Raw genomic sequence first — 15734 nt, 5'->3', positions numbered from 1 at the left:
TGGTCCAACATTAATTGCACCAGATCGTCATATCTTTTGCAAGGGCAGGGAGTACATTTTAAAAGTTTTGTGAAAGGTAACAGTTCTCCATGTTTCGCTTTTTGAAGAAACCTTGGCAGTGAGAGAAATGTCTTTATTACACATGGCATACCTCACAGAAGACAAGGAACACGGCCCTTGATAAATGGCCAGTTGAGGTACGGCATTTATCCTCTCTATATACCAGATTTTGATAAGCCTTAGGAAGGTCCAAGCTATAAAGAAAACAAAGCCTTTCAGTATACTTTTGTGCATTTGGGAGCCTTGGGTTTCAGTTCTCTGAAGTTTTCTATTATGTGAGGGATTCAGATTAAGCATTTTTAAAAATATAGAGGCGTGATTTCTGCCAGGACTATTAAAAAGATAATAATCAAAATGAAATAAGGGATTTAGAGTCAACACGTAAGAAAAGTTAGACAAAGGACTGAACTCTGTTGTACTCAGGGAATCCACCAGTCTATGGAGTGAGTTAGAGCTAGAGTCTAGTGAGTTTGTGTGAATTAGAAACAGATGCACTTTTCTTGAGGTAGATACAGCCCCTTGCCTGGACACATGCCTGGGCAAGTAAGGTACAGGCTGGATTTCAGTTCCCATTTTTCTTTCATCATGGCACCCTTGTGCAGTACACAACCTATACTACTACAGAAGGTGGTCCTGACCATCCCTAACCTCCTGGCACCAGGCCGAGAAGCTCAGACCCAAGGCATCTAGAAAATCTCTGCTCTACATGCAAATTCCCATGATGCCATGCTACTGGACGGAACTTCCCAAGATGGCCTCCTGAAAGACTTTGAGGAGTGTTAGAAATATACCATAAAATCAAGGTTTGGCCAGAACAATTCCAGCTTATTCCTGTTATGGTAGGGTAATTATTACCATACTCTTTTCACTTTCAAAAGTGTCCTGGTTTGAATGATACAACATATAGTCACCCTACACATAACTTTGATAAGCTGAAAATTTTGCAGGAATTTTCTATAGATGGATGTGTGAGATACCTATGTGAACGTGGGGTGGGAGAAAGGAATGAACGGAGGCAAACGATAGAATAGGATCTCTGGCTCAGTTTTATGTGGGTTTGCCATTAGTTAGCTCCAGTCACCAATTGCTCATTGACATTTAACATAAGTTATGGAATTAAGCTTTCTATTAGAGCAACTTAACCTGAATTTTCTGGCTCCAATGCTAAAAATTCTCCCTAACCCCAGATATACCTCATATCTCAATTCAATTTCCTAAGTTGCGGATGCTAACATCCAGCAACTGGATCCCAAAGAAAAGCATGCTTCATTAAAGGAAAAGGAAATTGTTGACACAAACAAACCATTACAACTAAAAGAATTATTGCCTGTGTCTTTAGAGAAAGAATACAAAGGGAAGGAGAATAGCAACAGAAATGGTATTCTGGTATCTAAAGCCACAGCTGTTTGTTTTTATTTTCCACAGGGTAAAGGATTTCTGGTTTTGGAGATTTCCCCATGCAATAAACTTACTAGCTATGGGAACATAATTTAATTTCTTATCCTCTCTGTCTCACATTCCTCAATACAAATGGATTAACAATGGCACCTCCTTATGGGCTGTTGTAGAGATGAAATAAAATAATACACACAAAGCAGTTAGTACAGAGGTAATGTCTCATGGATGTTATTTTTTATATTAAAAGAGTAGCAAATCTGCTTCAATCTATGGCCACCTGTGTGCGTGTGTGTGTGTGCGTGCGTGCACGTGTGTATACAAATAGCATTTTAAGCATGGGAAATTTTTACTCGTCTTAGGTAGTAGTACAGTCTCATAATGTAGTGTATGCCAAATAGGAAGTTAGGAAGTCAGATTTCTCCTGGCCTTACTTTCCTCTCAAGCCTACTGTACAGGTAAATATTAAATTATATGAAAGCCCTCTGGTTGGTTTTGTTTTTGTTTTTTTTAAGTTTAAAACTCTAAGCAAAGTCAAGTATTATTATTATGAAAGTGGACTCTTTGGGCTTCAGTTTATTAATCTGTCAAATAGATATTCAAGGGGGTGCCTGAGTGGCTCAGTTGGTTGAGGGTCTGCCTTCAGCTCAGGTCATGATCCCAGGGTCCTGGGATCGAGCCCCGCATCGGGCTCCCTGCTCCTCAGGAGGCCTGCTTCTCCCTCTCCCACACCCCCTGCTTGTGTTCTCTCTCTCAGTCAAAAAGTAAATAAAATCTTTAAAAATAAATAAAAATAAACAAATAAAATTTTAAAAAGTTATTCAAGGAGTACCTTTTATCCAAAATACATGTATTTGAAAGTGGTTATTTATTTCTAAAGAGATAAACAAATATAAGGTCCCTAACTATGGTTCCTACTGGTGCTCTCTCCCTCTGGCCCAACCACCTGGAGCACAGAGGAGGCAGCAGCTTGTCTTTCACAGGCATGGGAGGTGCCCACCAACCTACAGGGACCTACAGAAACTTAGGCAAACTCAGTGCCCACAGAGAGGGTAAGGATTGCAAAGATGGTGGTAGGAGGAAAAGAGGAAACAGGCTCCCAGGGATGGGAGCCCTTCCTGGGCCAGTAATTCGATGCCCGGATGTTCCTGGGCATGGTGTGGCATGAAAGGGACACTCACTTGGCAATGTTCATGTCAGCCCTCAAAGGCCAGGTGCTTTACTCCGAACGGTAGAGGTTGGCAGGAAGTGCTACCACATCATGGCTTGCAACCACCAATAAAGGGTGGGGTAGGAGTGCCAACATGGAATAGGAGCAAGTTCAAGTTAAATGGAAGGTAAATATATAAAAGTTGAAGACCACCCATAACAACCTGGCATAGCTACTTCTTTAGGCTACTATGAAAGTAAAGTGAATTATGTATGACATCCCTTCGGGGAAAAACCATTTAAAGGTCCATAAAATTTGCAAGACATGCCAAATGTTTGCTATAACACTATGAAGAATGGAGCCCAGCAATATATTGGAAAAACTTTGAGCACTTTTTTCCTGAAGTGTGCTATTTAGGGCCACATTAGGATTTTAATGACCTTACTAAAAGAAAGTCAAAAGAACAGTCATTAGCACCTTCTATCTCATAGATTCCAACTTCTCTGGGAAGTATTCCCAAAAGACAAACCTTGGGTAGACAAGTGCTTTTTCCTAAATGCCACCCCAGTGATGATTCTAATTTGGAGAGAACAGGATGGTTCTTAATGCCTGGCTGTTTTGATCTTTTTGCTTTCTAGTCTTCCACCTATTTCTCTGCCAATCTTTTCCATTGCTCTCATAAGTTAGAGAAATTGTACCAGATGATTTTAATTACTGAATACTTTTTTCCCCCAGTTTCACACCTAATTCACTGGCTTCTATTAAAGATACTATCACCAGGGACACCTGGGTGGCTCAGTCAGTTAAGCATCTCACTCTTGATCTCGGCTCAGGTCATGATCTCAGGGTCCTGAGATCAAGGCTCTTCTCCCTCCCTCTCTCTCTCTCTCTCCCTCTGCCCCTCCTCCTGTTCTCTCTTTCTCTAACAAATGAATAAATAAAATATTTTTAAAAAACACTTTCACTGTACAAAGATGATTGGTTCACTTCTTTTTCTCAATGCTAAACATTTCTCCCTAGTGTCTCCAAGTTTACCATGTAGATTACCTATCAGAGACCTAGCGCGGTGATTTCTATGAGGTGTCTGCAACTCTTGAACGGCAAGTATGAAAAAGCTGTAAGTCAGGACACCCCTGCAGCCACGAGAGACTCAAATAACAAAGTGTAGAGAAAGAATGGTATATCCATATGATATTTTCAATTTTTCCATGTATGAATGCAGCTACACTCACCTGTATCCGTTCTTTGTTTATTTAATTTGTTGATTTCCATCTTCACTTGTTTTTCCTAGGAGAGGATTTAATGCAATGTCTGAATATATTCTGTGCGGCTAGCTGAAGTCCAGAGTTTCATAAACAGAATGATCTTTTTCCTCTCTATTTCCAGGGATTCCTGGAACTTACAAGAAAAATCCCAACTATCTTTAAACCCCATTTATTTTACTTTTCCTGTTGCGGTATAATTGACATATAACACTATATTAGCTTCAAGTGTACAACATAATGAATCGATATTTGTATATATTGTCAAATGATCACACTAAGTCTAGTTGACGTCTGTCCCCATATGTACTTACAAAGGTTTTTCTTCTTGTCATGAGAATGTTTAAGATCTACCCTCAGCGACCTTCAAATATGCAATACAACATTATTAACCAGTCACCATGCTATACATCACCTCCCCATGACTTACTTATTTTATAACTGTAAGTTTGTACCTTTTGATCCCCTTCACCCATTTTGGCTGCCCCTATCCCATTTTAGAGTCACCATAGTGCATGCAGACACATAATACACTGCCTGCAAAAAGTTACAACAGCAACCAAAGTGTTCCCTGATTTCCTAAGTAACCAACTGAAATGCATACATCCATCGGGGTTAAAACTGTGAGAGTGCACGCAAACTGTTGTTAGTGCATGAAGTCACGTACCCAAAACTGTAAACCAGGATGGAGCAATAAATTATATGAATGTATATGTTCATATAATACTTGGCTAAATGCACCATCCAAGAGCCTGTAGAGACCATGTTGAAACAGTGAAATAAAACTGAAGACTTAGGGGCGCCTGGGTGGCTCAGTTGGTTAAGCAACTGCCTTCAGCTCAGGTCATGATCCTGGAGTCCCAGGATCGAGTCCCGCATCGGGCTCCCCGCTGAGCGGGGAGCCTGCTTCTCCCTCTGACCCTCCTCCCCTCTCATGTACTCTCTCTCTCATTCTCGCTCTCTCAAATAAATAAATAAATCTTTAGAAAAAAAAACTGAAGACTTAATGTTGCAAAAGCAAAATTTGACTTAAATGCCTGTGGGCTAAATAGGTTGACCATAACTAAGATTCTGGATGGTAATGTCTCTTTTCTGCCCACAACTTTTGGAAGTTATTCCATTGTTGGGGCGCCTGGGTGGCTCAGTGGTTAAGCATCTGCCTTCAGCTCAGGTCATGATCCCAGGGTCCTGGGTCGAGCCCCGCATCAGACTCCCTGCTCAGCGGGGAGTCTGCTTCTCCCTCTCCCACTCCCCCTGCTTGTGTTCCCTCTCTCGCTGTGTCTCTCTCTGTCAAATAAATAAATAAATAAAATCTTAAAAAAAGAAAAGTGACTCCATTGCTGTGTCAGCTACACTTCACTTGGAAAGCTATTGACTTTTCCTTTCTGTTGCCTTAATTTTCTTCTGTGGGAGCACAGAGGGATGCAAGTCCAGGTGGGCACCGTGCCTTCGACTGATTATGCCATGTACCACAGCAGGGAAACCTCTCATCTCAGGCTGGGGTTGCCTGTTTAAGAAGCTTTTTCTTTATAAATGGTATAAGGTAGTAAACACAGCTGTAGATAAAGATTTTTGCATTTTCTTGCTGTTTGTTTTAAACTATTAAAATAATATAATTAAGAGAGAGCACAAAAATATCTATAGAATTATACTATCTGCCCATGTGCACGTATGTTATGCGCCAAGTTTTACCCAGATCACGGTGTTTGAATAATCTGAATGGATTTGACTTTTAGAAGTGGTTTTTTACATCTTTGCCTACGGTGTTGTCAGATCATAAAAATATAGTGGCTTAGGATCAATGAACTTTAAAATTCTAAATTGATCTTGGAATTAGGATGTTATTAAAGATGACTTAAGCTTCACTCTTGCTATTTCCTTGCCAGAGTTGGATCATTGCTCTGAATTCCTGTCTGCCGATTACTTTTCTTTTAACTCCACAAGGGGTATTTTTTTAATTGGAATATTTATATATCTTTAAGAAGAATAAAGTTTTTGTAAATAGTATCACAGCCAAACCTTCCTTTCAAGAAGATGAAATCTGAGTTTAGGATGAAGAACATGACTCAATTCAGTTTGCAAAGACATATAATAATATAATCCTATTTACTTCCTACTTAGATGAACTTGAAGTGTTTTCAGCTGTGGTGTGTTAAATTCGCCTCATAGAGAATAGATTTGAGTGGATACTTAAATAGTTAAGGTCTTTTCCTAGCCAGTTATGTTTAAGTTAAATGAATAAACATTTTAATGTCTTAATTATAAAAATAAAATGTGCAGAAGTCTATGATCTGCACTATCATTTGGAAATAAACAGAAATCCTATTAGGTTGGAATTAAGTGGAAAATAGTTTCCCCCTATGGGGATTTTTAATTTATTCAGGATACTTCTATAAGTGTTTGCTAGTGAATACTTTGAGATTACTTTGGTAGAGACACTCTTGAACTCCAAACACATTTTCCTTGAGGACAAAGGGGTACTGTAATTAATTTCAGCATGGGAGGAATCTTGCCTTCTACTTATCCTTCCCATCACCTCCCATACGCTTTCCCTCACCTCCCTCCCTGGGTGAGCTCACTGTCAATTTATAAGGGCTTCAAAGCACTTTAGCTTGGGCCTGGTTAGTTCAGCCTCATGAATACATGGGAAGAACTTAAAACTTAGGTGAGGAATTAAACAGTTTTGCTAACTCAGAGGATGAGCCACCTCTGAATGTCAGTCCCAAGCCCGTGTGCCCAGCTCTCTGTTGGGGGACACAAAGGCCATTCAGCTGAGTTGCCAAAACCAATGACCAACAACTCGTGATATTTTTGAAAGCCTTCACCACTTTTGAAACAATCATTCCTGTCTTTTCACCTCATCCCAGTTCATAGAAATGTATCTCTTCTAAACAAACATCAAACTGAATATTTCAGGGCTGTTACCTTAAGTTATTAAATGGTCTTAGAGCCCTAACTCAGAGAAAAAATGAAGCTCCGTTGTAAATAAAATTACTCAGATCTATCTCCATGAAATGTATGACATAACCAGCTTTGTTTGTGTTCAAAATTTCTGAGATTGGAAAGCACTCTAGATGGATCATGATCAGTAAAGACATAATAAGAGCAAACTGCTCTGAGAGCATTTTTCACTGGACAGGTAAAGAAAAGTAATGGGTAAAGCACTGCAAATAAAAAGTAAAATAAACCTCAGCCTAAAATGGGATTTTTAAAAGACAGGTAGTCTGATAAAAATTCTAAAGTCAAAAAGCACTGTTTGTATCAAGTTTGTATATATCATGCTAGTATCATATTATGGAGTCCTTTATCTACCTGAATTATGCGCATCTGATTGATGTGCATGCACAACATTTTAAATAAATGAAAAAAAAAACAGTTTCCATATTAAAACGACCTGAAGTACATAAATTAAATATTTTCAGATGCACTGATTTGTCTGAGCTTCAAGCCCAAATGAAAGGATGTTCTGCTTTTCACATGCCTATGAGTAAACAGATTTCCAGATGGGCTAGGGGGAGAAAATTGAGTTTAATGTGGCTATTAAAATTATCTTTCCCACTCCTCCCACAAACTCAGGGGCACTCTCTTTCCAGTTCATGAGAGTAGTGAATCACCAGCAGCCTCTCCAGCATCTCATCTAGTTAGAGGAGGGCCTGCTTCTTCAGAACTGTCCAGGAGATAAGGATCCCCCTCGACTAGTCCCAGTCACTCTAGGTCAGCAGATTGAACACAGCCTGTTATTCCCCCAAATCTCCTGATTTTGTCCTGAATCCCAGAAAATGGTGATCCGGTGGGAGGAGCAAGAGTATGAATATATAAGGAGTCAAGGAAACGAACAAAAGGGAATGAGATGGAAAGAAAGATCTGCTGAAAGCGGAAAGAAGGAAAGCCACGTAGTAGTGCCCTCGACCCCCAAAGACCAGCCAGCGTTGTCCAGCCAGGGACTCTGGGCTTGGGACACGTTTGCCCTCAGCGCGCCGTTTCTTGCGGACACTGGGTGGCGCTCGTGGTAAAGACTTGCACTTCTCTTAGGGTCCTGCCCGCCCCCCACTCCTGCCCCTCTTCGCCCCGTGTAAATTTCGGCTACCGGGAGATGAAATTACTCACATTCTTCCTACATGTCGCAGTGGGGACAGCACTTCTGGATAATTTTCATGCCGTGGGGCTGTTTCTCCACGACCGGGCCTGTCGGTGAGTTTTGAAAGAGGCAACAGCATCCGGCCCGCTGGCCTGAAAACGAAGTTCCAGGCCTTGCCTATTCCAATGGCACCCACAGTACCAGCAAAAGTTGCTACCCCGAGAGCCGAGACGCCCAGAGCGTGAGCACCCAGAGTGTGGATCCGAAGAGGGGCCATGCCCGGGTGCCGTTCGTGCAAAGAGCCACAATGACTATGAAGTTAAATGAAATGGGACTAGACTGTGATCAGGCTCCTTTCAAAGTGGAGCTCCCACTCCCTACCGATGCCCATAAGGAAAGGGTAGGGGAAAATGGGGTCCAGCTAGAAAAAAAGCAGAACAAAATCAAGAAAACTGAGCCCCTGGACCTTCAGAGGCACCCCCAGATTTGGAGGTCTCACACAGCCTCAGCCTTTCCTTGCACAAGTGGCTCTAGTCTGGCCTGAGGACCAACACTTTAGGAACTGAAACAAAGACGTTAAATCCTTCCCCACCGCCCGGTTCCTTCTTGTCTTGGATAAAATATGAGAATGTCTTTTTTTTTTTTTAAAGGAAAAGTGAAATTGAACAAGGTCTAAACTAACTTAACATTGTAACATTGTGTTCCTGACCAGATCCCTAACTTCTAAATTGTGTCCAAATTCTGCCCCTTCCAATCCCATACTAGTTGAAATCCGCCTTCTCAGCAAGGTCTAAGGACATAACCGTTGGGAACATAGCCCTATTGACCTTATTCACTATTCGCGTAGTAACTTTTAAATCTATAACAAATAAAAAGTGGGGGAGTGCGGGACCAGCTAAGGCAGCCCAGCTCCCTGCACCACTCGCCTTTGCCAGGAGGTGCTTTGAAGCGTCCCTAGCATCGCTCTAGGGAAGCGATTCATGTAATTAAATGGCAGAATGTGTCTAAGGTGGCTCGATGGGCGCCAAGAACTTCTCCAGAGCAGAGACCAGGACTGGAAGCCTGATGGGTTTGGCACCGCTTTCCCACTTTCCCAACACCCTGTAGTTCTTCACAATTTAAATATAGGGGGTGAACAGTGGTGCCCAAATTGACCCCATGAGATGAGGGTGAGTGGACAGCCAAGGCTGTTTACCTGGGCGACTATGTCAGAGAAGTTCAGGGCTGCACAGGCCTAAAGCAGGAGGCTTGAGCCGGGTTGGAGATGGGGTCGGGGGAACCCCATGACACACACCTCCCCTTACCTATGCACTCCTGCCCTGAGGTTATCCCCAAAGGGCAGTGCAGCAATAGATGTGGTTCCCCTGCACCCAGCCCAGAGAGGCAGGCAGTTGGCACAGGGGTAGCTACTCTGATTTTCAGTTCCCAAGCTAGGCTGGCATCCCACTCCGAGTTCCAGATCCCTGGCTCTCCCTGCTGGCCTGTTTTGGGTCAGAGTAGCTCCATGGCCAAGGTAAGGCTAAACTAGCGCTAGACATAACTAATGTGGACACCTTTCTTTGGTTGAGGGTGGGTGGGCGAGGGAATGAGAGGCCCCGACTAGACCACCCTAGTTGTCGGGTGGAAATCCCAGGTTCAGGGTCTCAGATTCCCTGGAGGTAGATGCTGGGAGGGCCCAAATCAGGATCCAGCTCTTGCGGTTGCCTATTTGAGGGGAGTGGAAAGGGGGGTGGTAGTTTGATTTATGTTAAATTTCTAAACTCCCAGGTGGATCACCACCACAGCAAGAGTGACGTGTCATGAAAAGCTAACTCTGAACCTCGAGTTCCCAGTGTTTGATTACTGAACCTTTATGCCCTTTGAATATGAGCTAAGGTGTGTTTGCTGCAGGAAATAAAGGGAGGGATACAGAAACTGGGACTTGAGAAACGGAAAGGCAGGCCTTCGGGTGCCACGTCTACGGAGCTAGGAGGGGGCAATTCATGGGCTTCACGCAACTTCCCCAAAGAGTTTTTGTCCCTGTCTACTTTCTAGTCTTCTTAGGGTTTCCCCATTCCGTCCCGGAGGAATGACAGATCACAAGTGAACCATTGGCTTCTGCAGGAGTATCTGGCGACTGAACACAGTTACGGACCCTCTATTCCAATGGCATCCACACAGACAAGAATACTGAACAAAATGTGGGGCTGCCTGTTCTTCTTGGGGACCAGCAATTTGGGCATCATTAAGTTCTTTGTGCTGGTGACAATTATATTTTTAAGTGATTGTAGAGATTTAGGGTTGCAGGAACTCTCTGCCATTAAAAGCTGAATGGGCAGCGTGCATTCTTGAGCATCCTTACCCAGCCCTTGTCTGAGAAGTACTCATCTCGTGCTAAAGAAGTGCTTGCTGCAAATTTGTGTCATTTCCAAAATCACAAATTTTCAATACGGGTAAGTTACAACTTGGCTCCCAGCACCCCACTAAGAATATTGTTCTCGTTCCCTTCTCGCTTTGGGTCCTACATCCCTGCTCCCTCCTCCCATTCCCTGCTTTGATTCCTCATTTCAATATCAATGTTCAGTTCCACACCGCCCCCCGCCCCCCCCCCGCAAGCCACAGGGGTAGGAAAGTGGGGAACAAGGAAAGACCGACGCCCACCTCACCCCCCAAATATGTTTACTTTCCGAGGCCGCTGATTGGAACACATTGTCTCCAGATATTACTGAGCTGGGTGTTGGGGCTTCTGCGTTGTCTTTGGTATTCACTGAAAACAGATTGACTGAGACCCCCTCCCCCAACAAGTCACAACACACGCGCGCGCGCGCGCGAACACACACACATACACACACACACCCCCCTCCATTTTCTCTCTCTCTCTCTTTTTTAAGCAATGCTTTGTTGTGCTAAAACTAGTTGGACGAGTTAGGGTGTTGCTGCTGCTCCCGAGGCCCTGGCCAATGGAACCCGATCCACCCCGCTGTGCGTAAGCGCGCAATTAAGGATTTAACCAAGGCTGTGCTGCGCCTCAGCCATCAGTCAGCCCGCCGGAGACAGAGCCTCCACGACTCCCAGCCTCCTCCTCGCCGCCGCCGCCGCCGCCTTCTCTCCTCCTCCTCCTCCTCCTTCTCCTCCTCCTCCTCTTCCTCCTCCCTCGCTCCCACAGCCATGTCTGCTTAGACCAGAGCAGCCCCACAGCCAACTCGGGCAGCAGCCGCCGCCACAGCAGCAAGGACAGCCGCCGCCTGTGAGCGATGACAGGAGTGTTTGACAGAAGGGTCCCCAGCATCCGATCCGGCGACTTCCAAGCTCCGTTCCAGACGTCCGCAGCCATGCACCATCCGTCTCAGGAATCGCCAACTTTGCCCGAGTCGTCGGCCACCGATTCCGACTACTACAGTCCCACGGGGGGAGCCCCACACGGCTACTGCTCTCCTACCTCGGCTTCCTACGGCAAAGCGCTCAACCCCTACCAGTACCAGTACCATGGCGTGAATGGCTCCGCCGGCAGCTACCCCGCCAAAGCTTACGCCGATTACAGCTACGCCAGCCCCTACCACCAGTACGGCGGCGCCTACAACCGCGTCCCGAGCGCCACCAGCCAGCCAGGTAAGGGGGAAGGGGGCGCGGGATGGGGGCAGATACAGGGGGAGCCCGGATCCTGGAGCGACGAGGTGGGCTGGGAGATTGGGGGCCCGAGCCAACCACTAGCGTGGGGGCGCACCCGGCAGAAGGGAGGGGGGCCTGGACTCTGCACCCGAGGGACGTTCTCTAAGGCCAGCATTTTAGGGATTCTTGGAAGAATCCTCCCCTCGGGCACCTGGGGGTGGGGGGCCCTCAAGTCTCTGGGTTCCCAGCTTGCCTGGTCTGAAAGCCAACTAGGCTGAAAAGGGGGTAGGGGTGGAGAGAAGAAAGACTCGAGCGGCCTGAGTGGCGTTTGCGTAATAAAGGAGAGGTTAGTTGTTGGAGTTTTTGGTGAGCGTGCTCCGTTGGTGCGAGTGGAAGTGGAAGGCTGCCTCAAAGATTCTGTCGGGATTAGTCTGAGAGCAGCCACGAGCCAGCGTGGTGTCGTTGTCCCGGGCGCGCGGGGTGGGGGTGGAGGGCTGGGGAGCGGGAGCCGGCCAGAGGAAGAACGCGGGGAGAGCCTTGCGGTTTGTCCAGGGCATTTCCAGAAACAAAAAGCCATTTAAGGGTGGAGGAGGGTTGCTGAGGGGTGCCTAAATTTTGTCTTCCTCTTCCCCACCTCCTCTCTTTTCGCTCTCCTTGAAAGTTAGTTGGAGAGTTTAAGAGGGTCAGTGAGCTTGGGCGGTAAAAGAGAGGCATGAGGTCTCCTTGGAGAGGTTTTGCTGGTCAGGTTTGATCTCTTCCCACTAGCACATTAATAATCCTGCTAATATTAGCATCCCCTTCTTTGGCAGAATCGAGACCACAGCCCTCATTCTCCACCCTTCCTCTCCCAGGAGCTTGCCACACACCGGCGCGCGACTGCGCGCGCGCGCGCACACACACATACACACACACACACACACACACACACACACACACCACGGAGAGGTTTCCACCCCTTCCAGAGATGGGTAGATTTGATAAGGTGGTACTTTTCGGAAAGGGGACTTGTGGCCCCAGGGTATGTTTGTAAAGCACGCATTCAGAAAGTCCTCTTCCCCGTCTATATTCACGACTTTGAGAAATTCGTCCTGACCTGCGGCCCCTTTCCTACGAAAACACCCTACCACCCAGTCCTTTTCAATGTGTGACTCTTGATCAATTTTAAAAGAGAACCTAGGGGATGGTATGTCTTCATTCCTTTCAGTGTCTCTGTATTTCGTGCATAAGTGAAAGATTTTTTTTCTTTTGGCCAAGAACTTATTAAGTCTATTTGTAAAAGAAACCAGACACATCTGTGCCCTCGCAGATCTGCAGGGAGATTATGGGGGCTGCATAATCGGCCCTCTGTCTGCAGCGGCCTGGACCTCTTGCTGCTGAATTGAAGGAGCATAGTTTGCTTGTGGGTCTTTGAACTTTGGAGACCTCGGTTAGCGTCTTCCCTGCCCATGCGTCTGGTCTCTGCGGGCGCCCGAACAGACGCCGACAGTGGGGGCGGGGGGGGGTGTCAGGGCCCAGAGCCTCCCCCTTGAAGCCCCAGGAGGGGCTGGCGAAGCTCGCCCCAGAAACGGGGGTGAGCACAGGGTGGGTGTAAAAACAAATGAGGGTGAAGCAGGAACTGCTGCAAGGGCTAAATCCCAGAGGCCAAGGGAGCTGTGCTGTACAAAGAGCTTTGCACAAGCCCACCAGAACCTGAATGAACTAAGTAGGGAATTAATCAAAGTACCTGGCTTTTCCACGACTTGAGGTAGGGGCATATTTCTCTGGGTCTTGTTAAGCAAAGGAGGTGATATGGTGAAAGAGACTGAAGACTGCGTGGGTAAAAACAAAACAAAACAAAACTCAAGGACTGTATCTCAGGGTTCTGCAAAAGAAACACTGCGGACAAACTCTAACCGGGTCTATTTTGATTATTTAGAGAAAGAAGTGGCCGAGCCCGAGGTGAGGATGGTGAATGGCAAACCAAAGAAAGTTCGTAAACCCAGGACTATTTATTCCAGCTTTCAGCTGGCCGCATTGCAGAGAAGGTTTCAGAAGACTCAGTACCTCGCCCTGCCGGAACGCGCCGAGCTGGCCGCCTCGCTGGGACTGACGCAAACACAGGTAAATCCGGCAGCGGTGCGGCCCGAGCCCCGCCTCGGCTGCAAGGTAGGCTGGGCCGCGCGGTTCCGTCCCGACCGGCTGGAACCGATCGGAGAGCACCGCGAGAAACTCACAGAAAGACAGGGACCCCGCGCCCTTACCTCCATGAATCAGGCCGGGTGTCGCCGCCGTGCGACGGTGGGGCTGGGGATGGAGACGCGTTCATCCCCCGCTTCGGACCTCCAGGGGCGAGGGGCCAATTTCCTACATTGGAAAAAAGGGGAGGGTCATTTCTAGGACACTCTCGAAGCCTGGAGAAATTGGTTCTCTGCACAACGCAGAGCCTTTCGGGGAGAGCAGGGCCCGGCGGCCTCGCGGTGGTCTCGGACTGCGAAGGTCGCCTCCGGCTGGAACGCTGAAGGGTCACGCCCTGCTCCTGCGCAGCTTTAGGCCGTAGCAGCCTGAGGGTCGCGAAGTGGGGGGCGCTGCTGTGCGAGGAAATCATCCCTGGGTCGTCCCATTCCCCTCACTCCCTCTCCAGCCCTGCTGGGGCCTATAAGAAAAAAAAAAAAAAAAAAAGAATGTTCGAACGCCGCCCAGGGCTGCAGGCGCCTTCTGACCTTTGGAAGCTGAGGAGGGAGTGGAGGGAGTCGGGCGGGAGACTGGGACACTGCTCCTTTCCCTCCACACTGGCGCGCGCACGGCCAGCCCCAAGCCCTCGCGCGCGGCGCTTGGGCCATTGTTTTGGAGACGCTTGCTGCGCCGCGTTTCGTGCGCCCTGCGCCGGCCTGCACGTGGGCGCGCGCCGCCCGGGACACTAGCGCCCTCCTCCCCCAGCCCAAAGAAGACACTAAAGCCTCGGAGTCCTGCCCTCGCAGGGGCCGGTGAGCGCCTGGCCGGTCAGGGTGTCCTCCTGACCTTAGGCCGCGAGCTGCGGGGAGACGCCAGGTCCGCGCCACCTGGGGGCCCAAGATGCCTCCAGTCGCCGCTCTGGGGCAGGCGCGGGCGGCCTCTGAATGACCTGGTAACGTGTGCCTTTGTTCCCCCACCCAGGTGAAAATCTGGTTTCAGAACAAAAGATCCAAGATCAAGAAGATCATGAAAAACGGGGAGATGCCCCCGGAGCACAGCCCCAGCTCCAGCGACCCTATGGCGTGTAACTCGCCGCAGTCTCCGGCGGTGTGGGAGCCCCAGGGCTCGTCCCGCTCGCTCGGCCACCACCCTCATGCCCACCCTCCGACCTCCAACCAGTCCCCCGCGTCCAGCTACCTGGAGAACTCGGCTTCCTGGTACCCGAGCGCAGCCAGCTCGATCAATTCCCACCTGCCGCCGCCCGGCTCCTTACAGCACCCGCTGGCGCTGGCCTCCGGGACGCTTTATTAGACAGGCGGCTTTCTCTTGCTCTCTTTTTTGGGACTGCTGTGTTTTGCTGTTTTAGAAAATCATAAAGAAAGGAATTCATTTGGGGAAGTTTGGAAAACGGAAACAAAAAAGATTCATGTGTAAAGCTTTTTTGCATGTAAGTTATTGCATTTCAAAGGACCCCCGTCCCCCCTTTTTTTACAGACGAACTTTTTTGCGCAACTGTGGACACTATCAATGGTGCCTTGAAATCTATGACCTCAACTTTTCAAAAGACTTTTTTTCAATGTTATTTTAACCATGTAAATAAGTGTAGATAGAGGAATTAAACTGTATATTCTGGATAAATAAAATTATTTCGACCATGAAAGCCAAATGTTTCTAAAAAATACTCCTTTTGCCGGCCTTATAATGGGCTAGTGACGTTTTATGCAGGCAATTAAAGGAAGACAAGCTCTGCAGAGATCCAACAGGGCAAAAAGGAAAACAGAAATTGGGGGCTGCATGGATACAAAACTGTACACGTGTGTGCTGGATGCTGCACTTTATGTGTCTATCTACATATGTGGCCTGTTTATAGTACCGCCATAAAATATATATTTAGGGTTGTTGGTTTTTGGCCTAACCACAAAAACATTTAGATAATTTTAAGTTTAACCCCAGATTGTTTCAGGTAGAAAGTAATGCTGGAATCTAAATCCGGTCCTCCCGCCCTGTGTGTGAGTAAAAAAGCCGCAGAAATCCATCAATAACCGCTCCA

The 15734-nt window shown here is 47.1% G+C and overlaps 1 protein-coding gene across 1 annotated transcript; it reads left to right on the top strand.

Moving 5' to 3' along the window:
• Positions 1–11178: 11178 nt before the first annotated feature.
• On the top strand, positions 11179–14995 carry DLX5 (distal-less homeobox 5). The gene is made up of 3 exons (XM_028117318.2): positions 11179–11533; positions 13449–13633; positions 14666–14995. The coding sequence occupies exons 1-3, from the start codon at positions 11179–11181 to the stop codon at positions 14993–14995; spliced, it is 870 nt and encodes a 289-aa protein (XP_027973119.1).
• The last annotated feature ends 739 nt before the right edge of the window (positions 14996–15734 follow it).

This window comes from Eumetopias jubatus, unplaced genomic scaffold, assembly GCF_037043125.1.
Source record: "Eumetopias jubatus isolate StellerSeaLion01/CBP00866 unplaced genomic scaffold, mEumJub1_p1.0 scaffold_14, whole genome shotgun sequence".
In the NCBI taxonomy this organism is placed as follows: Eukaryota; Metazoa; Chordata; class Mammalia; order Carnivora; family Otariidae; genus Eumetopias; species Eumetopias jubatus.
This window is presented reverse-complemented; position numbering and strand designations above follow the sequence as displayed.